Source organism: Vidua chalybeata, chromosome 16 (assembly GCF_026979565.1).
Source record: "Vidua chalybeata isolate OUT-0048 chromosome 16, bVidCha1 merged haplotype, whole genome shotgun sequence".
NCBI lineage: Eukaryota > Metazoa > Chordata > Aves > Passeriformes > Viduidae > Vidua > Vidua chalybeata.
This window is the reverse complement of record NC_071545.1, coordinates 15,521,445-15,549,313: the sequence shown is the minus strand read 5'-3', so window position 1 is coordinate 15,549,313 and position 27,869 is coordinate 15,521,445. Positions and strand designations below refer to the sequence as shown.

Here is a 27,869-nt window from a genome sequence, read left to right as displayed (position 1 = left end):
AAAAATCTGTGTTTTTCTTCTGTTTATCAACATTTCTATGGGCGACATGTACCTCCACAGACTGACTGGAAATGTGTGGGTACCCAGTGGAACTGGAGCACGTTAAATTTGCTGCACTTTGCTCAGCCCCACTCCCTTCGTTGGACTCTTGGGAGTCACTTCGGTTGGATGGCAGCTACAACACCGTCCCTGGCAGCTGTGCCAGGGCTGGACAGCCCTTTTTGGAGAGAAATTCTCCCAATATCCAGTTTAAACTGTTGTCATACCCTGGTTCTGCTTTGTAAATCCAGATGGTTTTGAGGCTGAGCTGAAATACTTGGAAGACTGACAGTGCTTTGTGTTTAGACAATCAAAACGCCGCTGTAGCCATGGGGATTATTAAAAAATTTTATTAACAGGAATGAACCAAAAGCTGTAAACAAAAGCCAGCAGAAATGGGATGTTGCAGGTGAGGCCGGGTCCTCGCACGTGGCTGGTTGCACCGAGCAATTAACTCAGATAATTAACTGAGCAGTTCCGCGTGGTGGCAGCAAAGGCCCATGGAAAATCCCAGACGGCCGTGAGGAGGAGCTTTGGGGCCGGGCACTGGGAAGCCAGTCCCACACTGGGAACTGGGAGGGAGAGGCTGAGCCTGCTCCAAGTTCAGGTCTAAACCACAAACAGGGCTCTGAGGCCTCTGCTGTAGCAGAGTCTGCTCCCCACGGGCAGGCTGGAAAGTGCTCTAAAGGGAAACATTTACATCTTGCTCGTTTACGGGAGTTTTTATTGGTTTTAGACTCGCACTGAGAGAGAAGTTGAGCAGTTGTCAGCTTTGTAACCCAGACGCCAATCTGAGGGAGAGGGAAGGTAGCAACCTGACATTAGGAATCCTAATCCATTAGGAATCCTAAATTTTGCTTTAGGGAGACTCCTTGTCACCTCAGGACTGGGCTGCTGCTGCTCCAAGGGCAGGATGAGGAAACACTTGTGGAGCTGCCTGGCTGTTCCCTGCCTCTGCCAGGCTGGTCCTGCCCCACACAAAACCAAATTACTGGGGTGAGGGGGCCCTGACAGCCCCCCCATCACAGAGCTCACCTGGCTGCTCCTGCAGGACTGGCAGCAGAGTTTGCCAGGAATGTAAACGTTCCGGCACGAATGGGTTTTCCACGGGTGTTTTTAAAATTTAAATCGGACATTTTTAAGACTTGTCTCTCCCTTAAAATACTATTTAGGGAAAATAAATAGTTCATTTTAAGATCCTTTTTTCACCCTGTGAAGCTCAGAGCATGTGGGAGCTGCAGAGGCTCCTTGTGCCCATTGGGAAGGTGGTGCTGGAGCCAAAATCCCAGGAAAAATGAGGGGCAGGAGCATCTGAGTCAGCAGCTGTGGGAGCTGGTGCTGTCTGGAGGGCAAAGGATGGGTTATTCTGTTTCATTTGGAGGAGCCACTGAGGCTTGGCACAGCGGGCACCTGCTGATGTGCGCGTGGAGTTTTCAAAGGGAAAAATTGCCAAAGGCCAAACACTTCATCCAGATTCAGATTTGTACTGAGAAGTGCAGCTTGACAAAAAAAAAAAAAACCAGCCAAAAGCCTGACACAGACCAAAGGGGTGAGGAGGCCCTTGAAGAGAGCTGGCAAGAGTCTGCAGCCTGTAAAATCACTGCCTGCAGCTTCCCCCCAGCTCTCTGCGGTGAAAAGAGAGAGCTGCCCAAGAGAACTTTGAAGATATCAAAGCGTTGTTGCAGTTTGAAAACACCATCACACTTACAGGGAGGTATTTAGAATAAGCTGCAATGCATTAGGTTTCTTCTCAAAGTACTAGAAAGGGCGGAAGGGGGAGAAGCAGAGCCTTTCCCAAAGGGATGAACATTCAGAAATCTCTGTATGCAGCCAGGTGTGCAGGAGCTCACTCGGACAGCCAAGCTCAGCCTTTGCAGGGAACAGGAGAATCCCTCACTGTGGAAGCTTGTCCCACCTCACAGGGATGGACAGACAGGAGAAAGCAACTACAAGAATGGCTGCCTTCAAACACATCCTTCCTGCACGCCCCAGGCCAGGGCTCTCAGCCGAATTCCAGGTACACAGGGAATGAAAAGGGAGTTCAGGACGTTCTCCTACCCAGAAAAAAATCAGGACCTTTTTCCTCCTAGGTGGGGAAAAGCTGTTGGTTCCCCTGCGTCACACCCTGGCTCTCACAAAGGTTACAGCAGCCTCACAGAGCAGGCACAGAAGGAGACCCCAGCCCCTTCCCAAACACCCACCTCCCACCTGTGAGCAGGGCAGGAATGCTGGCGAGGGGAGCCGGAGCCGATGGATGCGACGGGGCTGCAGAATCCGAGAGAGCTTTTCCTGCTGCTCCTGTGCCCTGCTCTCAGCTGGCCTTCGGGGCAGACACAGACACGACAGACAGACATGCACACACTGCCCACGGGCCTGAGTCTCTGTACAAACGCACGTTAGGACCTGCAGCAGCCCGAGCCTCGCACTTCCTTCTTCACGTAGTCGTGGAGCTTGAATTTGGGCTCGTTGGGCAGCTTCATGGACCTGTGCTTCAGCTCCCTGGGAAAAGGGGAAAGGTGTTACTCTTATGCTGCTGCTTCTGGCAGGGAGAGGATTTTGTCTGAAGGAGCCAGAGAGGGAGTTTGGACAAAGGCATGGAGCGACAGGACACAGGGAATGGCTTTCCCCTGGCAGGGTGGGGATAGATGGGATCTTCAGAAGGAATCCTTCCCTGTGAGGGTGGGGAGGCCCTGGCACAGGCTGCCCAGAGAAGCTGTGGCTGCCCCTGGTTCTCTGGAAATATCCAGACTTGACAGGGCTTGGAGCAACCTGGGACGGTGGAAGATGTCCCTGCCATGGCAGGGGATGGAACCGAATGGGCTTTAAGGTCCCTTCCAACCCAAGCCATCCCAAGATTCTATGATTCCAAGCTGCCTTGCCCAGCTCAGTTGATCTCAGCGTGGCTTGGACGCTGCTAAAGCTCCTTTGGATGACAAGGCCACTGCTGTGGTCACTTACTTGGCGATGGCTGTGAACGCTAATTCCACGTTGAGGCCGCTCTTGGCACTGGTCTCCATGAAGGGCACTCCATACTCCTGTGGGGTGAGGCACAGCCCTGTCAGGAGTGCCACCAAGGGTGTTCCCAGGGGCTCTCAGGGAGTAATTTTTGAGGACAAAGAATCACGAGATGTTAGTAGAAACTTAAAGGAAGAACAGATGAGGAAAAAGGGGAGAGAGCATGACAAGGGAAAAAAACGCCAAGTGTTTCCAGGTGTATTTTGGGTCAGATTGGTCTCCAGGTGACCATTTCCTGTGCACATCCTCAGGGACATCCTCGGGTACCTCACCTACCTTGGCAAGCTTCTCTCCATCTTCCCTTTTCACCACTCTGTCCTGGGCTGAATCCACCTGCAACAGCAATGGCAAAGAGCAATTTGGAAGGTCACCAGCATGTACCTCCCTGTCCCCTCATGCCCAGCCAGGCTCCCCTGCCTGTGCCTCCAGCGTGGGAGGAAGAGGAGGCCCTGGCAAAGCCAGGCTCACCTTGTTTCCCAGTAACATGAGGACCACATCCTGCTGTGCGTATTCATGGATCTCTGTCAGCCAAGCCTGGAGGGACACAGCCAAAGAGAGGGGTTGGCAATGGCTCCGGGAGAAAGAGGGGAATGGGAGTGATGGGGAGCTGCCCCAGTCCTGGCATGGACTCCCTCAGCAGGCAATGCTGCCATCCCAAGCAATGCCAGGGATGTTCCACAGATGATCCTGTCAACAAGGGGGTACCCTGGGGTTCCCCTGAGCCTTGGGGGACCCACTTTGCTAAGCAAGTCCAGCACCCCACTTTGGCAGCTACTAGGTCCCCATTTCCCAGGTAACAGCAGCTTTCTGACCTCCCCTGCCCATTCCATCTGGTGCTGTAGGGCTTTGCCCCCAATTTGCCCTCAGCTGGGATGTTCAGACTGAACCTCCTTTCAGAGGACAAGGCCAAGGGCTGGCTCTGGGATGTGCCCTGTGCCCATGTCCTGCACGTGCTGCCCCCGTGCCGAGCACTCTGCTCCCAGCAGGCACCCAAACCTGCCTCCCTGAGCCGTGGGGTGGCTTCCCTGCCCTTTAATCCAGCCTAATCCAATCAAACCTGCTCTAATTCCCTGTAATCCCTGACCCTGTGGTGTGAGCAGCCGCCTGCCGTCTCCAGTGCTGTTGCCGGGCTCATGGCGATTCCTGGTGATCCCCGGTGGTCCTGGTGGTCCCTGCTCCAAACCCAGCAGGAGCCCAGCACATGAGGCTGCAACCTCAGGACAGCACTGCACCCAGGCTGGGCTCAGGGTGCTCAGTTCCATCGTGGGTTGGAGTCACTCCTGACTCCCTTTGGCTGCCCTCTTGACTCCACTCTGGCTCCATCCCTCTTTCCAAAGCCTGGCAATTCCCCTGGGTGCTCATTCCTTCCCACTGGGGCTGTGTGTCCCGCAGGGACATCCCTCCTGTGTCCTCAGAACTGCTGATGCTGCAGGCAGGGCCGTGTTACCCAGCAACGTGAAACCTCCAAAGGATTTTCTTTCACAGGGTCACCAGCCCCGAGCAGACCCAGAGCCTGGGTAACACGCAGCACTCACCCTCCTTGAGCCATCCAGCTCCTCAGGCTGGAAAACACCACCACTGGCCAGTCCCAGCCGGTGGGAAGCATTCCCAGCGCCGGTGACACAGGAGCAGGGTGGCAGGACGTGCCCTGTCCCTGCCCTGGGACTGCAGGGGTGGCAGATGTGGTGCTGCTGAGGGAAGGATGCTCCGGAGCAGGGAGAGCTCCAGGCCCACAGGGGATCAGGAGCTGTGGGACCCCAGGAGCCCGTGTGACACATCCCAGCCCCAGGGTGTTGATGTCACCATGGCACGGGGTGTTTGTGCAGGCACAGCTGCTCCCCGTGGATGCACACGGCGTTCTCATGCCCGGGACACGAGCAATTACATCCAGTTCAGTCAGGGATAATTGCTGCCCGGCTCAGGACATGCTCTGGCAGTGCTGGCACAGGTGGCCTCCAGCAGCCACATGGGGCCAGTGGGGCGAAGAGAGGGGACACTGAGTGCCCAGGTGTCCCTGACCCCCCTGCTGCGATGTGGGCAGCATCTGCTCTCCCCCTCTGCCAGTTTTGAGAGCCCCAGCACCACTGCCCAGCTGCCCTGAAGGACCCAGGGGAGGGGGCAAACTCGGGCAGCACCAGGAAGCCCCCAAAGCTGGCAGGAAGGGCAGGTGGGCTGGGACCCTCTTCCTGCCAGGTTTGGACTAAGTTGGGGGGGCAATGAGGAGCCCAACCCCGACCCACTGTGACCTGAAGGAGCAGAGGGGGATGAGGGAGCAGCTTGCTGGGGAAAGCTCCCATGCTCAGCTACTGCAGCAGGTTCTCTGCCAGTGCTGAAATTACACGGTGTTAATTGGCCTGAGCAGTGAATCCATCACCCTTTATGTGCTGTGAAAGGGAAAACCTTCTCTGCCTGTCCCTTGCCTGTCCTCGCAGGTGGCTCAGCAGTAACCACAGCCCTTCTGCAAGTGCCCACAGCTCCCAGCAGCAGCACACACCTCCTGAACGAACCCACCACCACAGCCCAGCCAGTCACACGTGAGGGACAGCAGGAGGGGCCGGGGATGCTGCTGTACCTGGATGTTGTCAAAGGACGCTTTGTTGGTGACATCGTAGAGCAGGAGCAGGGCTGTGGAGAGAGGGACAGGCTGTTAGTGCCTGTGCCAAACCGAGCCCATGGCTCAGAGCACACAGCCCCTGTGGCAGGTCACTGCTGGGGACGTGAGGTCCCTGTGAGATACAGAACACACTGAAATCCAGCACAGCAGCACCTCGCACTGCTGGTGTTTGCAGATCCTCGTCCATCCACAGCAGCTGCTTCCCATGGAAAACCACTCCAGTGATTCCTGGCTCACCTGGCCTGCAGTGGCAGCTCAGGGCCCCCAAGATCTGGAAGAAGGGGCTCCCCAGGAGCAGAGGTGGCCGTGCTTACCGTGGGCATCCCGGTAGTAGGCGTGGGTGACGCTGCGGAAGCGCTCCTGCCCGGCCGTGTCCCAGATCTGGAAGGCAGACAGGAGCAGAGGGATCAGACCTGAGCAGAACCCACCCAAACCAGCCCAAACAGAATGGTGCAGCCCCAGGAAGCTTCTCCAGCTTTTGCTCCCAGGGACACCAGTAGGAAAAATGACCAGAGCAATATACGGAAGCAGCCTATTCCCGCTCCTCGGTGTGGGAACACGACGTGGCCAAGGGCTCCCAACACGGCCATTAATTGGAAAATCCATGGAGCAGATGGATGCATGGGGACCTGCTAATGTGATTTATCAGTCCTTAATGCAGCAGGAGGTTTGCAGAGTGCAAACTGCTGCCTGGGGGATCTGTGTTACCGAGCTCCGGGCAAAGGGCTCGGAGAAACTGTCAGGTCTAAGGGGGCTGGAGCAGCTCTGGCTGCAGGGGCACACGGGCTGGGATGGGGATCACTGTGGCCAGAACAGCACCCAGCCCGGTGCAGGCTCCTGCCAAGGGGACAGAGCAGCCAGAAGGGTCTGTAAGGCTGTCCCAGGGCAGGAGACACCACCACGAAGGATAGAGGTGGGGCCCCATTTTGGGGGTGCTCCTCTGCTTTGTCCTCTGAGGGGCTTTGGCCATCTCTGAACACCCAGGGCAGCAAGGGAGATGCTTCCAGGGACATGGGGACATACCTGCAGTTTCACCTTCACCCCATCCACTGTCAGCACCTTGTTCTGAAAGAGAATGGAAGGGGAGGTGAGGGCTGAGCGCAGCTGCAGGACGCCAAGGGAGACACAGCCAGCCCCCATCCCAGTCCGTGTTTCCCCCAAACCCTCGGGCTGGTCCCCTCTCCTGCTTCTTAAACTCCCATCCACTGGTCCCAGCACCTGCAGAGCCATTTTCACCACAGCCCAGCCAGAGGATCTCTCCCTGTATCAGCAAAAGTTGCATCTATTTGGGTACCTAAACCCTGGCAATGCCACACCCAGCTCAGGCTGGAGACCTCTGGCCGTAAATTAACGAGGAGCATCAGAATCCCACCTTAATAGCCTTCAAGAGACAGTCAACCACTCCACATGCAGCCAGCAAATGAAAAATAATACCTGCTCCTGCCTCTTGGACCTGTTTTTCTCCTGGTTTCTCTCTTAGTATGTGTTCCCCCTGTTTTCTTGGTTTTAGGAAAGGTGGAACCAAGGAGGAGAGGGGGAAGTGTCCCTCCACAATGGGTTTTCCCCAAAGCCAACAGGATATTTTGTGTGGAAGGATGCCCTGGCAGAGCTGGGAGCTGTGTGGGAGCCCCTCAGCGTGGCTGTGCCAGACAGGGAGGGCAGGAGATGGATCCTGACCACGTCCCAGAGCAACCACCATCCCAGCAATCTGCACCAGCCTCTCCAAACATTAAAGGAATGCAAGCCTACAGACCAGGGGTCCCAGGGGAAGGAGCAGAGAAGAGATTAATTTGCTCACCAGATCCATAGAAATTAGCACAGTAATCAGTGGGACGTGCTGGAAACATGGCCAGGGAACAGCACACCAGTGGGACGAGGCAGCTGGTGGCTGCTCTGGTGATAATTGAAATCCCATTTCCTCCAATTGCTCTGGAGCTGGTGTGGGGTGCTCCCATCTCCCGTTTCACATGGCCATGACCCCAGCTGGGCTCTGCTGACTCAGCCCTGGCTCATCCACCCCTGGCACTGGACACGCCACCAGCCACTCCAGTGCCACCAAACCCCCCCAGGGATCCACGCCAAGATCTATCCCTGCACATCCCACACCCCTTCAGGTGCTGGCGAGGCTCTTCATTGATAGTTTTAACGAGGGCAGAGGGATCATCTCATCTCCTGCACATCTACACAAGGATCTGGCGAGGAGGAGAGGGCAGGAGAGAGCCGGAGCGCCGAATCCTCCGTCTGCTCAGGCAGGCGCAGGGAGACGGCCGAGGTTTATAAATACCTTCAAAGGCAGCGACTGAGACGGGGGAGAGAAGTGATTCACAGCCCGGGAGCTGTAAAAATAGGCAGCCAGGGACCGGGGTGGGGGAGCAGGGAAAAGCCAGGGCCTGGGGAGCCAGCCGGGGGGTTAGGGCTCCCCACATGTGGAGCTGAGCCTTTCCCAGGATGTGACACCAGGGCTCCTGAAGGCTTGAAGTGCCTAAAACCCAGGGTTCCCACTGCCACAAAGTGCTCCCCGGACCTTGGTGCCTCTGCCTGCGGCTCCCAGGTGAGCAGGGACAGAGCCATGCCCAGGGCAGAAGCACAGCCTCAGCAAACGGCGCTGAGCTGCACCTCCACCTCGTCCCAGAGGCTGGGGAACAGCCCTGTCCTAACCTGAGCCACAGGTGAGACGGGGCAGGTTTATGCTCTGCAGGAGATCCACTCTCCGAGCTCACCTCGCTCTCCAAAACCCTGGCTCCTACGTGCAGGTGCCGGACCCCCAGGCTCATCCCGCAGGCTCTGCACCGGCACAGTGCCATTCCAAACACCACTCCCAGGTGCTGGCAGCCAGCTGCCAATACCACCTGCCAGGGATCATGCCAGGGACCGTGCCAGGGACTGCAGAGGAAGGCAAAGGTGCTATGTTTCACCATCGGCCCCAGCTCTTGGCACGAGGGGTTGAGGACACTTGGTGTGATGGATGGTGACAAGGGACAAGGACACAGTGAGCGTCATGTTAAAACCAGCACCAAACTGGTGCCCTGCCCCATGGCCACACGAGCACCTCCAGCTCAGAGCAGAGTGTGTGGCTGTGCCCAGGGACGTGGCCATGTCCCCAGCGTGGCTGTGCTCCAAGGCTGACAGAACACCATGGGTGGCAAGGACAGAGAACATGGCCCTAGCCCTGAGCACGGACCACCCAGGCCAAAGCCACCTTGAAGCATCTGGTGAGCAGCCAAAAAAGCTGAAGTTCCAAAGGTGCCCCACATGCGCTGACCTCCACTTCAGGAGTTAATTAACACGGAGCCAGCAGCAACAGGAGTCACGCTAATTACGACTGACCTATATTTTAGGGAGGTAAATGCTTAGACCTAATTAAAGTCTGCACAGGGATCCAGGTGCTGCTGCACCAGCCTGGGCAAAACAAAATTGATTTTCTGAGGATTGGGTGTGGAAGAAAGCAGAGTTCCAGGGTGAAAAGCTGTAGAAATGCTCCTGCAGGCAGGAGACACAGCCAGAGTGAGCCAGAGCATCATTCATGCTGGCATCCCTGCCTGCATCCCAAAAAAGTTTACCCAGAGCAGCTGTGGCTGCCCCATCCCTGGAAGTGTCCAAGATGTTCGGATGAACCAGATGCCCAAGTCTCCCCCACACCACACCTAAGTGACTTTCCAGCTTCCAAATTTTTTTTTTTTTTTTTTTTAAACAGATGCCTCAATTCCCTCCTGTCAGCCCTTCCAAGGCACAGCTGGGGGCTGAGATCCTAATAAGCATCCAAAGACAAAAGATGTCGTGTGTCAAGGCACTGAGATGTGAAATGTGCTGCCAGCCCTGCCGGCGAGGGAGGGGCTGTGCTGCTCAGGGCTCCTTGCTCATCTCACCGTTTCTTAGAACAGAGGTAACGCTCCCAGCAGCCTCCTGCCACAATTCGGGCAGCAAAACCACCCCTGCACCTCAGCTCTGCTGTCGCCCTTCCCAGTTTCAGTTTTTGTGTCCTTTTTCCTGGGGCAGTGCAAACATTATTGAAGTCTCGTCTAGCAGGGGCTGCAGTGGAATGCCTGCAGTGCCTGGGCTGGACAAACACGATGCTCCGAAGTGAAATAATCTTCAGGACATCAGATAAACAAAGTTGGAACCTTGCAGATGCAGGAAAAATTAAATCACCAAGTGCAGATGGTCCTCAATTAAGAGCAGCATTATCACACACCGAGGCCCCGCTGGCTGCAGCCCTGGCACGATCCCACAGCCACGACTGCCCGGGAGCAGCAGGAGGGAGGGAGGGGAAGGCGATGGGGCGAAACCGCGCCGCTGCCGAAACGTGCCCAGACGATGCTGCCACACAGAGCCAGCGCTGCCGCCCCGCTCTGCCCCCCACAGCAGCTGCAGGATGGGCAAATGCCACAGCCCGGATCACACAGGGCCCCCACAGCACCCGCCAATCCCACCAGGAGCAACTTGGCACGTGCCCAGGTGCCTGAGCCCACGGCACCGAAGCTGCAGCACAGCCCAGGATCAGCATCGCCGACAGCCCGGCTTCTCCCAGCTCTCGCACGCATTAACTCATTAATTAAAGCCTTTAAAGTTAAATTGGATACATGGATCAATTTGCTTCGCAATTAACTGGACAAATGGGAAGCTGCTCACTGGCGACCTTCAGGCTCCAACCAGGGGACCCCTACCCTGGAGCCTGTGACTGGTGCTGGCTTCAGTGGTGCTGCCCAGGAGTGCCCACTCAAGCACCCCCTGCACAGGGGGCTCCACTTTTACCATGGAAAAGAAGCCCAAATGTCATTATTGGGCCTTGGAGGCATCTCCTGCAGCTGAGGGGGGGGCAAATTCCTGTCAAAATGAGGATGAATGGCATTAGTGACTGTAGATCAAAGCGGGCGCAGGCGCTGGGGCAGCACAGAGTTAATTAGTGCCAGTAATGAGCTGTGGGACTGACAGCGCAGCCACCCAGAAATGTCATTAGGTTGTGGTGTCACCAGGCCAGGCCACCCGGGAGCAAGGGATAGACTGGGTTAAACTTTATTTCGGGAAGCCAGAAGACACCTGAAGCGGAGGACTGGCTGAAGGGATGCTGGAGCACCCCAGCCCCACGCCAAGGCCAGACCAGGAGCCAAATTGCCACCTGGCAAAGCCCAGGGAGCCCCTGTGAGCACAAACACTCCTGTGCCAGGAGGAAATGGGATGAGTTGTGATATAGCAGACACACAAATAACCACCACCTCCAACGGCGGCTGCAAAAATAGATCAAGGATCGATATGGAAATCTGCCCAAAACAGCAGGACACTGCATTAATTTGCTTGTTAAAACCCTGAGGTTTTCCCAGACATGCGCAGCCAGGGAGCTGTTTCTGATGGTTCAGCATCTCTTCAGGCACAGCACCTGGCTCAGGGACATCCCGACCCGTTGCCAAGGCCAGGATCCAGGAGCAGCCCCACTTTGCTCCCTCAGAGCTCCAAAAACCTGTTCCCTCTAAATCCAAGCAGTGCCCAATCCTGCACAAACACCCAGCCATCAGCACCTCCATGGAGAACAGGGCCAGCCTGGGAAAGCCCTTCCAGGAGCACAGTCCCTGCAGGAGAGGGGAGGGCACAGCCTGACGCTGTGCTGGAACCTGCAGAAAGCCTCTGGGAATGAGGAGAGCAGGGCAGGGATGTGGCTGGAGGCAGGGCTGGACATGGTTCTGCTCCAGCCATGCTGTGTGGGGCTGGAGGATGTCCCAGGCGCTGGGGATCCCATGCAATGATCCTCTTCCTCCTCCTCAGCTGTGCCACCACCAGAGACACTCATCAGCAGCCTGGGGGAGACCCTGGTGGCCAAAACACCCCAGCACGATTCCCTCTGCCTCTCCCATAAATCTTCCCTTCAGAGAAAAATCCCAGCCATCCATCTCCCGGGGCAGGTGATGAATTCCTCAGCAGCTCTGTGCATTTGCACTGTGCAGCTAAAAATAGAAACTTCTGCCTTGGGATGTTTTCCTCCCCAGGCCTTGCACACTCCTGCCTGCAGCGCCGGTGCCAAGATCCTTTCAGAGCCCACAACGTGCTCTGGCTGCTCAGCTCCTGCTCAGCTCCTCGGCAGAACCCAGGAAATGCAGATTAACAGCACGGCCCCTCACAGCACACAGCGCTTCCAACCTGCTCTGGTGCCAGGGCCACCCCACAGCCCCTTGGAGGGGTCACCCCCTCCTGTCCCCTCTGCCACGTCCAGCCTGGAGGAGCCACAAGCCTGGCCCTACATAAATGCCCCCCAGCCCTGGTGTTCAGCTGGGCACAGCCCCTTCCCCACAGCACCCAGCAAGGGATGTCAGCAGTACCAGCCTTTGTCCAGAGCCTGTTCACTACATTAAATCCCAATTAACTTCTCCCTGGCTGCCAGCCCTGCCCAGATTAGAGTCCAGGCCCTTGTTCGAGCAGACACACTGAAGATTTACTGACTTACCATCTTCTAGTCACATCAGTCTGCAAATAAAAGGGTTTTCTGGCAAGAAGAGAATCCTGTCTTAGGGACAGATTAGAGGTAAGAGGATCTGCTTAGGATCACACATTTTAAATTCAGCCCTGCTCTGCTTCTCGGCATCGCCCGCAGCATTCGCAGTCCCGGGTGGGGCTCGTGTTCCCTCCCAGCCTGGCTGCTCCGTGAAAGCAGCCAAGTCCTGGGATGATCCACGGGAAGGTTCCTTGAGGAAGGCACAGGCAGATGAGACTTGGTGCTCCCAAGCCCTACGGGGCTGCTCAGGCTCATCCCAGCAGGAGAGAGACACGGCCGTGTGAGGCTTTGAGAGTGGGAGTGAGCCTGAGCCCCAATCCCACAGGCAGCCAGGGAAACCCACCCCCAAAATTCCTCAGGGCAGGATCTGCTACAACCATCCTGGAGCCCAGAGCCCCCAGAAAGCACCAGCCAGCAGGAAGGCTGCAGCCCATCCCTGCAGCTCCAACACATGGGATGGGATCCTCCCCACCCTGGCATGGTCTGCACAGTCCCCCACCACCCTGGCCTGCATTACCCAGCCCTTCCATCTCTTTTTCCCTCACTTTAAAAAAGAAGGGACATTTAAAAAAATATCTCTGCTTACTTCTAAACCAGGAAGCCTTGGAAACAAAGGGGGCAGGGATGGCTCACGCAGATCTGTGCCAATACCGGGAATAAGTAATGTGGCACTCGAGATATTTATCTTCATTTTCCTCATCAAGGCCACGCCACGCTGCAAAGCTGAACAGGGATCTCCATGGAGCATTTATTGCTCTATCATTTCTCATCTGTAGCAAACACGGCCCCTTCAGTGCCACAGAAATGAAAAATGGCTCATCAGGTCCTATTAGACAGGGAATCGTTTATCTGGGGAGAAATAAAGCCTAGCAGCACTTGTCTGACCTTAAAGGTCTTGTCCAACCTAAACGGTTCTAGGATTTGCCTCAGTGACTGCGGCCAGCCCTGGGCTGAAAACTTGCCTGAAGTTTCTGAGAAGACTTTACAATCCAATTAAAGAGAAATCAGGGCTGAACATCCAACAGCAAACATTCTGTCAGCACCCAGCAGTAACGCAGCAGCGTCTGCAGACAGCACTGCAAACAGCATTATTAAAGAGCACTTCTCATCCCTAAAGAAAATGAAATCCCCAAAGACCTGACAAAGGAATCTGTAGCTTTTTATCCCAAACACTCCCATCCTTCACCCACAGCCAAGACAGACAGCTCCCAAAAACTGCTGTGCAGCAAACCTGAGCCCAGATTCTTCGAAAGATTCAAGGAGAAGAGGGTGACTGAACAGCTCTGATGAGATTTTCTCATGGCTGTACGAGTCCAGTCAGCCTCCAGGGCTGGCACCCATCAGGTCCCAGAGCTCCCTGGTACCACAGCCCCTCTCTCCATGGTGCAGTGGCAACAGGGACAGCCGGGGCTGAAATGCAGCAGGTCCCAGCCCCCTCTGCAGGGCAGGACCCTCCTCACCCTGTGGCTGCTCCCCGAAGTCCAGAGGAGCTTTCTGAGGTTTCACCTCCTCCTCACTAACCACAGTGGTCTCACTTTGCCACGCGTAGCAATGCCACCATGGTCCTGCCTGGCCACGTGCCCCTTGTGCAAGAACAATCCTGAATTCCCCCTTGGACAGAGCTGGGGACGCAGGGGCTGAGCGGGCAGAGCCCTGCACATCACTGCTGTGCCAGGGTGGCCACTCAGGTGCCCCACAGGTGGCACAAGGCAGAAGCCACAGCACAGGAGCAGGCACCGTGCACTCAAAGCTGTGATCTTTGCAAAGCTTTTCCTTCTCCCTGGCAGCAGTCCCAGCTCTCCCGTTTTCTGCTCTACTGGAGCAGGCTCTTCCCCAAGTTTGGGCACCACTGAAAGCCCCAGGAGATGCAGAGGTGCTGAGGAAGTGCAGCATGCTCAGCACATCACCACCACTTCCACACCAAAACCATCCCAGTCGGTCAAACCAGTTTGGCCAATCAAACTCCACCATTTGCTCTCCCCATGTGGGGCTCTGGAGCAGAGCTGCAAGCCAGGACTGTGCTGGGAAATCACCCCAGGGAGGCAAAACACCCCACATCCTTCACTGTGGGTGCTGGAGTGCAGACCAGGCTCCTGGGAAGCTGTTGCAAGACACTGCCAACCCTTTTACAAACAAAACTGAATCAAAATCCACACACGATCACGTTGATTTGTTTTGTTGCACGTTTGGGAAGCCCAGCCTCAGCCAAGACTCCAACTGGAGCAGTGAGGTCCTCAGGAGAGGATTTCCACCTCTGCACTGGGCTGTGGGGCTGATCCCCTGAGAATCAGCCCTCCCAGAGCTGCTGTGCCCCCACTGCTCCCCCCCCAGCACACCCGGCTGTCAGGAACAATCTGACCTCACGTGTGTGTTATTCAGGAGGGAAAAACACATCACATCTGCCAGGCATTAGCGCTTGCTTGGGAACAAAGTTATTTTGGGCATTGTTGAGCACTTCTCCCATTAATTCATGCACATTGATAAGTGCAGCTCATGAATGGCTTGGAGGAAGTTCGGGCTGAGCCCCAGAGCCACTCACTGAGCCCCAGCCTTGCCAGAGGCCACCTGGATGTGTCACCCTGATGCAAAGGGGTCTGGGGAGCAGCTCCACAGAGCAGGACCCCCCTTCCAAGCCCAGCTCCTGGCACTGACTGAACAGTGCTCTGGGCAGGGAGGGCACCCCCCTGCCACGCTGCTGCCATGGGCAGGTGCAGGGACCCAGGGCACGGGGGGCTCACATCCCCCACCAGCCTGAAACAGCCCTTCACCAGGGCTGGGGCTGTGGGGGCTGCCCAGCACTGCTGCCAAATCCGGGCTCAGCTCTAAAAATTGGCACCAGGAGCAGCAACAATCCCCCAGCTCTTCCTCTGAGGAAAAGGGGGTGATGCAGAGCCCAGGGGCCGCAGCTCGGCTGCTTCCCCACAGTCCCAGAGCCGAGTGTGCTCAACACCAGGGATGAAAGATGAACGGATGAAAGCCTGGCCATGGGGCTGCACGAGCTGCAGGAAGGGCTCCCCGTGCTCCCAAGAAGGGCTCTGGACTGACCCTGCACTGCCCAGGGCACTGTGGATGGATGCTCATCCAGGGACCGTTCCCCTCCTGGGGAGATCCCTGGAGGGGATGACTTTGACCCCCCAGCAGTGAGGCTGGGCTGAATTATTCATCCACACATGAAGCTGTGTTTTTCTTAATCATCAGCTCCAAGGAAGCAGCAAGGCACGGAGGCACCGGTGGGACCGGCTGCTGGTGAACGGCACGAGAAGCAAATCCAGCAATTTCCACCAAATTCAGCATCCAACACAGGGCAAAGCCCTCACCGGTGGGTCTGAACTCCCCAGACAGGCTGGAGCTGCCCAGGTACCCTCAGCAGCCTCCTGCACTTGGTTTTTTTGGGGAAAAAAGATCATTACCAGGGAGTTGTTCTGAGGTTGGGAACACAGGACCCACAGCCAGCTCTCCCTGGGGGGATGTGCCAGGCACTGGGGCCAGTCCAGGCTGGGTCCTGGTGAGGAGGAGCAGCAGCCCTGGCGTGGGGCAGGACCCCCAGCTCCTCCTCAGCCTGGCACACAGCACACACGGGGCTCACGGCCACGGAGCAGCGGCTCTTCCCGGTAACAGCGTTAATGCCACAGAGCCTTCCTGGGATCGTTGCCGTGGTGATGCTGCGCAGGCAAAGCTGGAGAAGCCAAAGCCTCCATTTCCCCAGTGTGTCACTGAGCCTGGGAACATCGAGGCTTGGCAGGCGGGAGGAAAACGTCCCGAGACACAGGCAGATGGCACAAGGGTGGTGAGGTGGGTGAGCGTGGCATCTGACCCGAGCAGCTGGGCACGGCTCCCGCCACTCCCCTCCTTTCCACAAATTAAACAGAAAAACCCCACACGAAATGGAACAAAACCTGTCCAGGTGCTCACACCAGGACCAGTCACATCCTCAGAGACGTGCCAATGGTTTTGTGGCCCCTAGAAGACGACCCTTTCTGCCTACTGACCTCCTGCGGGAAGAACTGACTCAGCCCCGCCACACCAACACCTTCCTCAGGCTCAGAAGCATCACTGAGACCCCCAAAGCACCCATTAAACTCCTCCTCACCCTGGGACAAGCACAGCCCAGGGCAATGGACATCACCCTTTAAAGCTGAAGCACCACAAGCTCCCAACTCATGTTAGTTATGATCAGGGAGAAACACTTTTTCCCAGTGGAGGCATAAAGATGAATTATTTGCTGTTGCTTCCGAGAGATTCACCAGCGCCTCAGGGCAATGACTCGGTGCTGAGCCACGATTAAAAATGCTGTATGTCCCTGGTAGACAAACAAAGCTGTGTGAGCTCCAGGGCTCCTCTGGGATCCTGAGCCAGGGCAGCTCCAGCACCCTGGGATGGGGCCAGGAGCTGCACAGGCAGTGCCCAGCAACAACAAAATGTTTTGCTTCCAAAGGCTCTGCAGGTAAAGCCCTCAATCCCCCATTGCCATAGGAACTGTGTGTGCCCCAGCACCATCCAAGGACAGGGACACACCACACCGTGGCTCCCTCCACTCCAAACACAGCTCTGACCTGCCTGGATGGGGGTGTTTTTTCCCGGTTTTTTCCCCATTTTTTTCCCAGTTTTTCCCCATTTTTCCCCAAGGAGGATGTCCTGCTGTTGCTCACTGCTCCAGGCTTTGGCACGTTTGATTGCTGCCCTGCCTTTGGCCATGGTGATGGTCAGTGCCACCATCACAGGGTCCAGCAGAGCCCCATGGATGGGACCGACCCCGTGGCTCAGCTCTCAGGGAAATGGCTCTCTGGGGAAAGGGGAACAGGGAAAGGTGTTTTTCAGGGAAGAACAGCACACAGCAAGCAGCCAGTGAGCTCAGCCAGAGTCAGCTCCTGCCACTGCAGCAGTGCCAGACCTGGAACTGGCACCTCACCCTTCCCCACAGAGACCAACATCCACCCCAGGATTAACCCAAAGCCTGCTGGGAGCAATAATTAATTAACAAAATGAGGCAGCAGCTCAGCAGAGAGGCAGCAAGGGCTCAGGGGACCACAGGAGCTGAGCAAGGCAGAGCCACAGGGCAGGGATGCCCCAAATGCCCATCCCAGGAGCAGTGGGGGGCTCAGAGACACCCCAAAACCCACCTGTCCCACCTTTCCTGGGCGCCTTCCCTCTGCTTTCAAAGAACAACCCAGTTCTGCACAGCTGAGTTCAATATTTTATCACAAATAAAAGATGAAAGTGAAATTAAGCCAAATGTATTCCATTAAATATTGAAAGCATTTAGACTTACTCTGGCCCCATTTAAATGTTTTACTGACTATAAAACGCTCCCTCACAGGTCCTGGCTCCGGGAGTGGATCCAGCCCGGCTCGGATCCGTGGCAGTGGATGCTCCAGTGCCCAAATTGGCCTCTCCAGAGCCAATTTCCCACCTGGCAGCAGCCAGACAGGAGCCAACGCAGCACAGCCGTGTGCCCACAGCCTTCCCCAGCCTGAGCTCGAGCTCACCCTGCTCCTTCACAGGGATCCTGCCAGGCTGGAGCAGGGCAGGAGCAGGGATCTGACCCACACCCCCAAACACACTGTGGATGGGTGGGAACTGCATTTCCCAGCTGAGTTTCCCATGGTTCCCGTTCTCTGTAGGGGTTTTGGGCTCCCACACAGCTCTAACCAGGAGGATACAGAGGCAGGTTATGCTGAGCACCTTTACAACCTCCCTCCCTGCACCAGCAGCTCCCAAGTTGGTGTTTTCCTCGCCTGTGTCCTGGCACTGCAGCTCCTGAGCAGCCCAGGCCTTCTGCTCTCCCCCTGAGCTAATTAAATCCATTATTCCAACAGCCCAGGCCAGGACAGACCCACGGGGACACCAGCTATCAACAGGCACCAGGAGGCCACCAAGCACCAGCAGGGCTGCAGGAGCCTGGAGACACTGGTGCTCTTCTAGAAGCATCTTGCAAACCCCCCATCCCCAGTGCTGTCACGTCAGCTGGAATGGATGAAAAATTCCACATCCAAACTATTCTGGGTGGTATTTCTGACACCAGGGAGGTGGAGAAGGCACCTTCCCACCATCCTGCAAAGAGGATTAAGCTGGTTAAGAGTTTTCTTAACCAGGCTCTGGGGCTGGCTGCCACTCCAGCTGCTCAAGCACTTCTTTGCTTTGCAGACATTCATCTTCTTTCTGTGCCTTGCCCAAGGCAGGCATGGAGTCCCTTGCCCGCTGGGATCACCGCCTGCACACGGGGGTGCAGCACATCTTCCTGCCGTGCTGCAGAACTGGGGGGTTTTATTTTCCAGAAGCAAGAGGCAAAGGAGGATGGCTAAAAGCCCGGGAGCTGCGAGGAGCGGGCGCAGCCGCCACGGGCACCGCTCGCAGCATCTCTTGGCAACTGAGCCCCTGCATGCAAATGACAGGCACCGACTGCAAAGCTGTCAGTGTCCCTCTGCGAGGCAGCAGCAGCCACGGCAAGAAAAGCAGGGCTTGGCTTCCCACGGAAAATGGATATTTACTGCCCTGAGAGCCCGCCCTGGGAGCGGGGAACAGGCACCAGCAGCAGCTGTGGAGGAGAGGTGCCCTCAGAGCCACACACGGGGGACAATCCCAGCTGACCAGTGCTGCCCTCCCTGGGCAAGACTGCCAGGATCTGCCTCCCCGTGCTGGATTTGGGCACAGCTGGCCCCTAGAGCACCGGTGACAGCATCGTGTCCATACCCTGGTACCAGGCAGAGCTGGGGGAGCATCACGGGAACCATCAGAGACTCCTGGAAGGGTCTGGGTTGGAAGGGATCTCAAAAACCATCCAGGTCCAACCCCCTGCCGAGAGCAGGGACACCTTCCACCAGACCAGGCTGATCCAAACCCCATCCAACTTGTCCTTGAACACTTGCAGGGATGGAAATCTCCTCTGGGCAAATTGAGCCCAGCTCTCCATACAGTGAGAAATGCAAAAATATGAAATCAGCTACTGGCTGCTATTAAAATTCATCCAGCAATAGGAGCTGCAGAGCAAACTGATTTTCAGACAAAGAGCTGCTGGAAACACACAGAAACATGGAATGGTTTGTGTTGGAAGGGACCTTAAAGGTCATCCAGTTCCAAGCATTTGCCATGGGCATACTCAAGGTGGGAGCACAGGCATCCCCTGCCTGCTCCTGCCCCACCTTCCCCATCCTGGTTGCACCTCTGTTGCCACTGGCATGGCCCCGTGAAGGGGCATGCACCAAGATGTTTCTCCCAGGAAAAGGCCACTTCCCTCCAGAGCTCTGGCCCTGGAGACCAACCTAAACCCATCCCCCTGCAGCAAACCCCCATCCTGACCCCACACAGCAAAGGAGAGACTAAACACTCTGCCCAGTTCCTTCCCCCTAACATCCAGGGCTAATTTTGCACAGAAAGACGCTGAAATTAATTTATTTCCATTTCTTTCTTCTGGCCTAAGCAGCTCCCCTCCCACTTTTTCCAGATTGATCCATCAGAAAATGAGCCCTGCTAATGCTCTGTGCCAACCGCTGAGATAAAAGCCAGCCCTGGCTTTCAGGAGGCTCCAGGTTGCTCCAGTCCTTCAAAGGGAGGCACCAGGCAAAGGCTGTGAGGGCTGGGATGTGGGCTGGGATGTGGGCTGGGATGTGGGCTGGGATGTGGGCTGGGATGTGGGCACCTGCTGGGGACAGGGGACTGCCCCAAGGGCAGGGATGTGGGCGCCCACTGGGGACCAGCAGATGCTCAGGGCATCCACAGCCCTCTCCCAGCACATGCACGCCCAGGACCAGTCTGGGTGAATCCAAACCATGGTCCCTGCTCCTCTGCACACCCCGCAGGGCTGCAGCAAAGGTTCACATCCTCCTGCAAAGCTCAGCTCGCTGCCGGAGCCGGGGGCAGCCCGTGGAAGGGGCACACACAAACACAACAAAAAAAAAAACAAAAAAAAAAAAAAAAAAAAAAAAAAAAAACAAAACAAAAAAAAAAAAAAAAAAACAAAACAAAACAAAACAAAAAACCAATCCCCAAAAAAAAAAAAAAAAACCACAAAAAAAAACCAAACCCAAAAAACAAAACAAACAAACAAACAAACAAAAAAAAAAACAAACAAAAAAAAACCACATTACACACTGCTGATTCCACCCCTGAGCCGCACAGGGCTGAGTGTAATCAGGAGTCCTTAGAGCTCAGGGCCACCGGGGACAGGTTTTATTTACAGCACGTCCCAGATTAAACCGCGGCACAGCCAAGGCACTGCTGGGGGGCAGCGAAGCCCCACCGCAGCGCTGCGAACCTGTGCACATCAAAGCTGAGCCTCCAAAGGAAACGTGCCCTGTGCCCAGCGCCTGCCCGGGCAGCCTGGAGCCGCGCCGAGCTCCGGGGCTGGCTCCTCCTGCTCCTCCGGAGCTCGGAGCCGGGACGATGCTGCTTTGCTCCCTGTGCTCGGGGCAGCAGCAGAGGAGTGACGCCGCTGCGCACCTGGGACAGCGCCAAGAGAAGCCACCCTGCTCTGAACTCCACCGAAAAGCTTCCCAGTGCTTTCATCCCCCCCGATTAACACAGGAGCCATCACCCCTGCTAATGCAAAGAAGCTCATTAGCACCTCTTCCCAGGGAGAAAAGGCTCATCCTTAATTTTTTTTTTTTTTTCTTTTATGTTCTTCTCCTTTCAGGTCCAATTAGTACAAAAATCTTCCCTTGCACAGCCCTGCAAAGCTCGGGGCTGTGAGGGCCGGGCTGGGCAGCCCCACAGAGCCCAGGTGTCGCTGGGGACAGGGACACAGGGGCTCCACGAGGCCCTTTGGCTTCTCTCTTTGGTGAGACTCCCATCACTCAGCTGTCACGACAGGACACAAGTCCCCCTGGCTGCACAGCTTGAATTTCTGTCGAGGTTTCTGAAGCGTTGCCAGCATTGCAAGAAGAGGCAGCTCCTGCCGTGGCACTGAGGAAATCGGGGTTCACGCCCCTGAGCACCAAACCTGCTCTTTTCCAGGAGCCCCTTCTCCCTGGAACCCGAATGGATGAAGCCAGGAAAGCACACACAGCCTGCCCAGAGCTGCTCTGCCCTGAGCAGTGGGGATCTGTGGGGAGAGACCCCCCCAAGCACAGGCACCCAGACGAGACCTCGTGCCATGCCCGGCACAGCTCACCGAGGGCAGTAATTAAGCCCCTCATTATCTAGCAGTGCAACCTTGAAGGTGCCACCTGTGATCCAGACACAGAGGGGGGTTTGTCCCCCAGCCTGGGGGGACAGCTCAGGAGCTCAGACAGGTTTCTGCTCTGAGGTTTCTGCTCAGCCAAAGCTCTGCTGGGAGCAGGACCCCTCGCCCAGGGCTCTGCCCCCCTGGCACCCGCACTGGGGGCTCACCCACACTGCACCCCCAGCCAAACCCTCAGCCTGGGGACACCTGGCCCTGTCCCAGCTGAATTGGGAAGGCTGGAATCATCCCCAGGAGCTAAAGATGCTCCCCCAGCAAACCAAATTTTCCTGGGACGGAATGCTGAGGACTCAGCGCCTTCAAAGCTCAAAGCTAACAGGTGCCATTTTGATGCCTTTTTTAATATTACAATCATCTTTATTTTCCCCAGCATCAGTGGTTTGTTTTCCAAACACATTCAGATCAACATCCTTCTTTGTTTAAGAGATGATAATAAACAAACACGTCGCGGGAGGTTCTCCCTCACATAAAACAGTAGGAGGGAACAAACCTCAGGGGCCATTAGGAATAGTAATGCCAGATTAATTTTAAATGGATTTCTATTCATTTACATTCGCTCTGGCCTGTGTAATCCATTAGCCATAGCTTTGGGTGCCTCTGATGGTTTGACATCCTTGAAAATGAGCAATGGACCCTGGAGCCCACTGGGGCCAGGGGATGGACTGGGAGAGGAGGAAGCTGGGCTGGCCTGGGGGCTGCCCCCAACGCGGCTCCAGAGCACTTGCAGGGACCAGATGGCATCAGGAAGAGTGGAGATGGTCCCCAGGACAGTGCCTGGAGCTGGGCAGCTCCGTCCCCGTGGTTTCCTGAGCCAGGATGGGCCCCAGGGAGCCGGCAGGTCCCGAACAAGGCCGCGCGTGCACAGGAGCGCAGCTGCCACACGCGCTGGCCTTGGGGAGGTCCCTGCAGCCTCTGGTGCCAGCCAGGCTCAGAGTCTGGCACAAACCCTGCCAAAACCCCAAAATAAACCCCCTGTGCTCGCTCAGCACCCTTCACAGCGGGCCAAGAGAACACAGCAATCCCCAGTGACACCTTCCCTCGCCTGCTGCAGCCAGCAAACCCCCTGCCAAACTCCGGGCTTGCAGAGAGGAGGAGCTGTGATACGACAGTTCCGTGATTAAAAAGACACAAATTAAAACCAGCAGAAGCCTCCAGTGTTGCCACCCCAGAGCATCATCTGCATATCAGTGCCCACGGCAAGAGGGACAATTACCAAACAGGATTATCCTGGTGGGAATGCAGAGGCACATCAAAAAACTATTTCCATGTCCCCCCAAAATTATGGATGCCTTACAAGGATGATAATAATGAGTTTTAGGGCATACACATGATCTCCCCCACTGTATAATCTGCCCATTTCAGAGACATGTAGCTCTAGCAGCTCTAATAGAGAAGTAAATTAACTCTAATTTGATTGCTTCTCAGTAACAGTCATTTCAGCACTCTAATCAATAAGTCACAGGGCTTCATGGCTGCCCTCTGTATCAATCACTGCAATCAGTAAGAAAACGCTTTTATTTGAAGAACACCTGAAACACTGTGTAATTACCTTTGTATGAAATTACAGACCCCAATTTACCCATTTCACCTGCAGCAGCCCCCAGCCTCGCTAGGCATGGAACATCCCTTCCTTCCTCAGGGCTTCCTGAGCTGTCCTTCACCCCTTCCCAGTGTCACTGCACCAGAGTTATTACTCACACCCCAGCCAAGCAGCAGGTTACAAGAGACACTCATCTCCCAGAAATCCTCCAAGAAAAGTCAAGATCCGAGATCCTGCTGGGAAGACACAGCTCTGGCGTGTGGCATCACCAGCAGCTCCTCACAGCACCCACCAGAGCCCCCAAACGAAGCCAAATCCATCCCAGAGAGAGGGCACAGCCGGTGCCCCAGGAGCAGGGCAGGGAGAGCAGCACTGCCCAGACACCCGGGGAGGTGACAAGCTCTGCTTTGGAGGGAGCAGATGGTTGGGGGACTGGTGAGGGACAGGGAGCAGCTGATCCTGGTGAGCCAGGCGTGCTGCTGGCTGCTGCTTTGGTGCCAAAACTGCCTCGTGCCCTGCACAGCTGCTGGAAAGGCTCTTTGGTGCCACTTCTGTAAAGTCACCACTCCTGTGGTTCTGCTGTCCCACCCCACGGGTGGGGATCCCCTTGGCCAGGGCCTGAGGGAACCACAGAGACCCCAGGCAGCCCCCCCAGCACGGGACTGACAGGGAAACACGGCCAAGAGAAGGTTACAAGGGCCCCAGCCCGTTCTCAGATGTTCCTGCCTGGCAAAGGATGGCCTGGGCACATTGGGGCATTGCAGGGCGTGACATGATCCCCCTTCTTCCCCCCAGTCCACCTGTTATTGCCTGTGTGGAGCAGGTTCCCACTGTCCCCACTGGAGCTGCGCAGCTCCGACCACTGCCCCACGACTCTCCCAGCATCAGGATGCTCCAGTTCCTCCCAACCAAACAGAGACCTGAGAGATCCCTCAGCACAACGCACCCCCCATCAGCACTCCAAAGATCCCTCAGCACAACGCACCCCCCATCAGCACCCCAAAGATCCCTCAGCACAACACACCCCCCATCAGCACCCCAAAGATCCCTCAGCACAACACACCCCCCATCAGCACCCCAAAGATCCCTCAGCACAACACACCCCCCATCAGCACCCCAAACCTCCTGTGCTCAGCAGATTTTTCCAGGGCATTCTGCTTTTTATCAGTTTCAGTTTTGCTGTTTCAAGAAAAAAACTAACAACTCTTAAAAAACCACTGAAACTGCCTTAGGGAAATATTTTCATGGGCAGATGTCAGGCCTCAGTTGTTACAGGAATTATTCCCAGGATCCTGAGCAGAGGACAGGCTCCCCCATCCCTGTGCAAAGCCGTAACAAAGATGCTGCTGCTGCTGCTGCTGCTGCTGTCACACCCCGAGCGCCCCGGCTGGAGCTGGCACGGCTGGAGAGGTTCAAATCCTTGGAGCAACGTTCAGCTACTCCTCTGCAAAACCCATCACTGACCTGGCAGAGCCCCGGAAGGGTCGAGGCTCGGGCACTCACCCTGAAGTCGATTCCCACCGTGGAGATGAAGCTGCCGGCCAGGAAGGCGCCGTCCTTGAAGCGCACCAGCAGGCAGGTCTTGCCGACCCCCGAGTCGCCCACCAGCATCACCTGCAGGGAGGGAGGGAGGGAGCGAGGGAGGGGTGTCAGGCTCCAGGTTTTTGGGAAGGCAGCCCCGCTGCAGCCGTCACCCTGCAGCGGCAGCAGGTGCCTGAGGGCACGGAGCGATGTCCTCGGACCCAGGGGAGGGTGGGGAAGACACACAATGGGATTATTCCCCACCCTGCACCATGTCACCAAACTGGAGACACTTTCCCCTGACAGGCACTTAACAGATCCTTCATGGGGGCACAAAGCCCCTGAAAACCAAGAGTGACACCAGCTGCCCACGCTGTCCCCACAAAACTCCGCACCACGTGTGGGGCTTTCTGCGAGGGCGACACTGCCCGTGGGGAGACTTCAGGGGCTCCCCAGCCATGAGTGCCACCTTCACCTTCAGTGGGACCCACACTTGCCCACAGCCACCCTCCCAGTCCTCCATGGATAGCAAGGGAGCAGCTCCCGGTGCCACCTGCCTCAGTTTCCCCACCCAGCAGCCACCCTGGGCACAGACAGGGCAGGCAGCTCCTCTCCACAAAGCAACCACGGCAGAGCTGGGGCTGCTTCCAAATGCAGCTGCCCAAAACCTCTGCCCACCCCAACAGCCCTGCTGCCCCCCAGGGCACTGAGCCTGCTCCCCTTGGCAGGATGACACCGAGAAATCCGGGACCAGGGAGCCGGGCTGTGCCAGCTCCTTCCACACCTGCCGTGCCAGGTTCCTTCTCTCCCAAGGCTCTGCCATCAGCCTTCCACGAGCCATTAACCCGTGACAGGATTTAAATGGCTTTACGGCAGGGGCTGCCCTGGGTCACACCGAACCCTCCCAGGAGCTGCCAGAAGTGGCAAATGCCACCACCCCTCTGCAGGCCAGCCCTGAGAGGCAGTAGCAGCCCCAGCCGCAGGTGCAGCTCGCTTTGGCACCGCCAAGGAGGGCAGGGTCTGCCCACGGTGCCCCACACCCCCAGCAGAGCCTTACACTGCTGTCCCACAGGAGCACCAGGCACCGAGCCCTGGCACAGCGGGGTGAGGGCAGCCAGAGCCCACGGGAGTACCAGTGTGAAGCCGAGGGAAGAGGGGAAAAAAAGTCATTTTACTACAAAATACTGATTTTTAAAAATATTTTCCAGACATCTTTCTGGAATAGGTGACCCTCAACAGCAGCTTCTCCCCACTCAGCAGCACCAAACCTGGGCACGCAGAGTGCCCAGGGCCAGGAGCCAGCCCAGGACCTGGCCACTGCATCAGGCAGAGATCAGGAGCCTCAGGAGAGGGGAAGGGAAGGAGAAAGTTTAATAAACCAGGCTTTTACTGGATACGAAGCAATTTCTGTCTGCCACTGGGTCAAAATCAGCCAGACCATTGGCAGATGTTTTGTCTACCCGGTGCGTTTGGGCTTATCTGAGACACATTTGGTGCCATGGGGACGATCCCTAGGGAAAGCCCCGGCCTGGGCAGGCAGAGGTGAGCTCCAGGAGCCGAGGACCAGCACAAACACAGAGGTGGCTCCATTTTAGGGAAGCTGTTGAACCATTAATGCAGCTGTACCAGGACCAACCACCTACAGAAGCAACCAAGCACATTTCTGGAGCGCCCCTCTCCAACCCCACATCCCAAACCTCGACACCTCCTAGCCCGCATCCCAAACCTCAGCACCACGAGGTGCACCGACTGCACCACGGGCACCAAGCTCTCACCACCTCACACCAAGGTGGGAATTGCCACAGCAAACCCGCGCTGGCCAGGCTCGACCCCCCGGGCTAGGCACAGAGATCCGTGTTACAAACACACAGGGGCTTCACTGACTCGTGCCCCCAGCCGAAATCGCTAAATGAGCCCCAAAATCGCTAAATTCATCACCCTAAATTCATCAAACGAGCTCCAAGCTGGCTTGCAGGGTGAAGCGGGGAGGAAGCAGATACGGTTTGCTCTGTGAGTTGCTCGCCAGGGTCTGAAGCAGCGAGGAGAAGCCATGCGAGCCCGAAAGGCCGGGGACATCTCAGCAGCAGCCGGAGCACATTCGGTGCCCCTCGAGGGGTGCCATCGCCCTGCTGGCAGCCCCGGGTTTCTGTAGGTTAACGAGGGTCCGGGGGGTTACAGCAGCTCCCCGGAGCAGCCTTTGGCCGTCTCTTGCACAAGTCCCGCAGCCCCAGCCCCGCTGCCGGGGGCTCTGCGGGCGCAGCCCCCGCCGAGCGAGACCCCGACCGGGCGGCTGCGGAGGGGCGGGATGCTGGGGCTGCGAGAGAGGGAAGCAGGGATCCAGACAAGTAGGGACGAAGGGGTGCAGGCACGGAGGGGTGCAGGCACGAAGGGATGCAGGCACGAAGGGATGCAAGGATGCCCGCCCGGTCCTGGCCCCCGGGAACTTCGGCGACGCTACCCCCGGCCGCGCACCCGCCTGACCCCGCACTCCCGCAGCCCTCCCCGGTCCCGCACCTTGAAGGCGAGGTCGTAGAACTCTCCGCTGCTGCTCAGCGAGGGCCGCCCGGCCGCCGCCGCGCCGCCGTTGCGGGGCACCTCGGGGGCCGCGGCGGCGGCGGCGGCGGCGGCGGAGCTGCCCCGCGGGGCGGCGGCGGCGGAGCGGCCGGTGCCCTGCGCGGCGGGAGGCAGCGCGGCGGAGGGCGCGGCACCGCCGCCCTTGCTGCGAGCCGCCTTCTTGCGCGACATCCCGGGGCCGGCGCCGCCGCCGCGCCGGGCGCTGGGGGGGCGCGGGAGCCGCCGCCACCGCCCCGCGCCGGCCCCGCCCCCGCACCGCCCCTCCGCCAATGGGAGCGCGCGGAGGGCTGTGGAGGGGGCGTGGCTTCGCTGCTGGCCCCGCCCCCTCCGCGCCCCGCAGCGCCGGCACCGGGAGGAGCGGGGGGCACCGGGGACACCGGGGGCACCGGGGGGAGCGGGCACGGCAACAACGGGGCTGCGGAGGGGGGGGTCTGTACCCGCCCGAAGGGAGGCGAGGACGGGGGCACCGCTCCCCGCGCCGCCCCTGCACGCCCCGGCCCCGAGGCGCGTTACCGTGGGGGCACCGGGAGGCGCCTCCGGTGGGTCTGCAGGAGCGAAGGGAACCGCGAACGGGGGCTGGCAACCGCACCCCGGGGAGAAGCGCGGGGTGCCCCACGCCGCACACGCCAGCCCCGCGGGCGGGGTGCGCAGCGGGGCGGGGGAGCAGCTCCACAGCCCGGTTTGGGGTCAGTCCCAGAGCCCGGTTTGGGATCCGTCCCGCAGCCCGGTTTGGGGTCAGTCCCGCAGCCCGGTTTGGGTTCAGTCCCGCAGCCCGGTTTGGGGTCAGTCCCACAGCCCGGTTTGGGGTCAGTCCCACAGCCCGGTTTGGGATCCGTCCCAGAGCCCGGTTTGGGGTCAATCCCGCAGCCCGGTTTGGGGTCAATCCCGCAGCCCGGTTTGGGGTCAGTCC

The 27,869-nt window shown here is 57.4% G+C and overlaps 1 protein-coding gene across 1 annotated transcript; it reads right to left on the bottom strand.

The window, feature by feature from the left end:
• Positions 1-373: 373 nt before the first annotated feature.
• Positions 374-27,130, bottom strand: RAB26 (RAB26, member RAS oncogene family). The gene is made up of 9 exons (XM_053957675.1): positions 26,900-27,130; positions 24,368-24,478; positions 6,692-6,733; positions 5,983-6,049; positions 5,627-5,679; positions 3,523-3,588; positions 3,331-3,387; positions 2,998-3,074; positions 374-2,538 (listed from the first exon to the last, which is right to left on the bottom strand). Exons 1-9 carry the CDS (start codon positions 27,128-27,130, stop codon positions 2,436-2,438), a joined length of 807 nt encoding a protein of 268 aa, XP_053813650.1. The 3' UTR covers positions 374-2,435.
• Between the last annotated feature and the right edge of the window lie 739 nt (positions 27,131-27,869).

What these genes read in the sequence shown, in the direction of transcription:
- RAB26 (XM_053957675.1), bottom strand. Translation starts at nt 27,130, where the DNA reads ATGTCGCGCAAGAAGGCGGCTCGCAGCAAGGGCGGCGGTGCCGCGCCC. An exon ending in CGGTGGGAATCGACTTCAGG is followed by an intron (nt 6,734 to 24,367) that starts GTGAGTGCCCGA and finishes ATTCTCTTTCAG; the next exon opens with AACAAGGTGCTGACAGTGGA. An exon ending in ATGGAGAGAAGCTTGCCAAG is followed by an intron (nt 3,075 to 3,330) that starts GTAGGTGAGGTA and finishes CTCACCCCACAG; the next exon opens with GAGTATGGAGTGCCCTTCAT.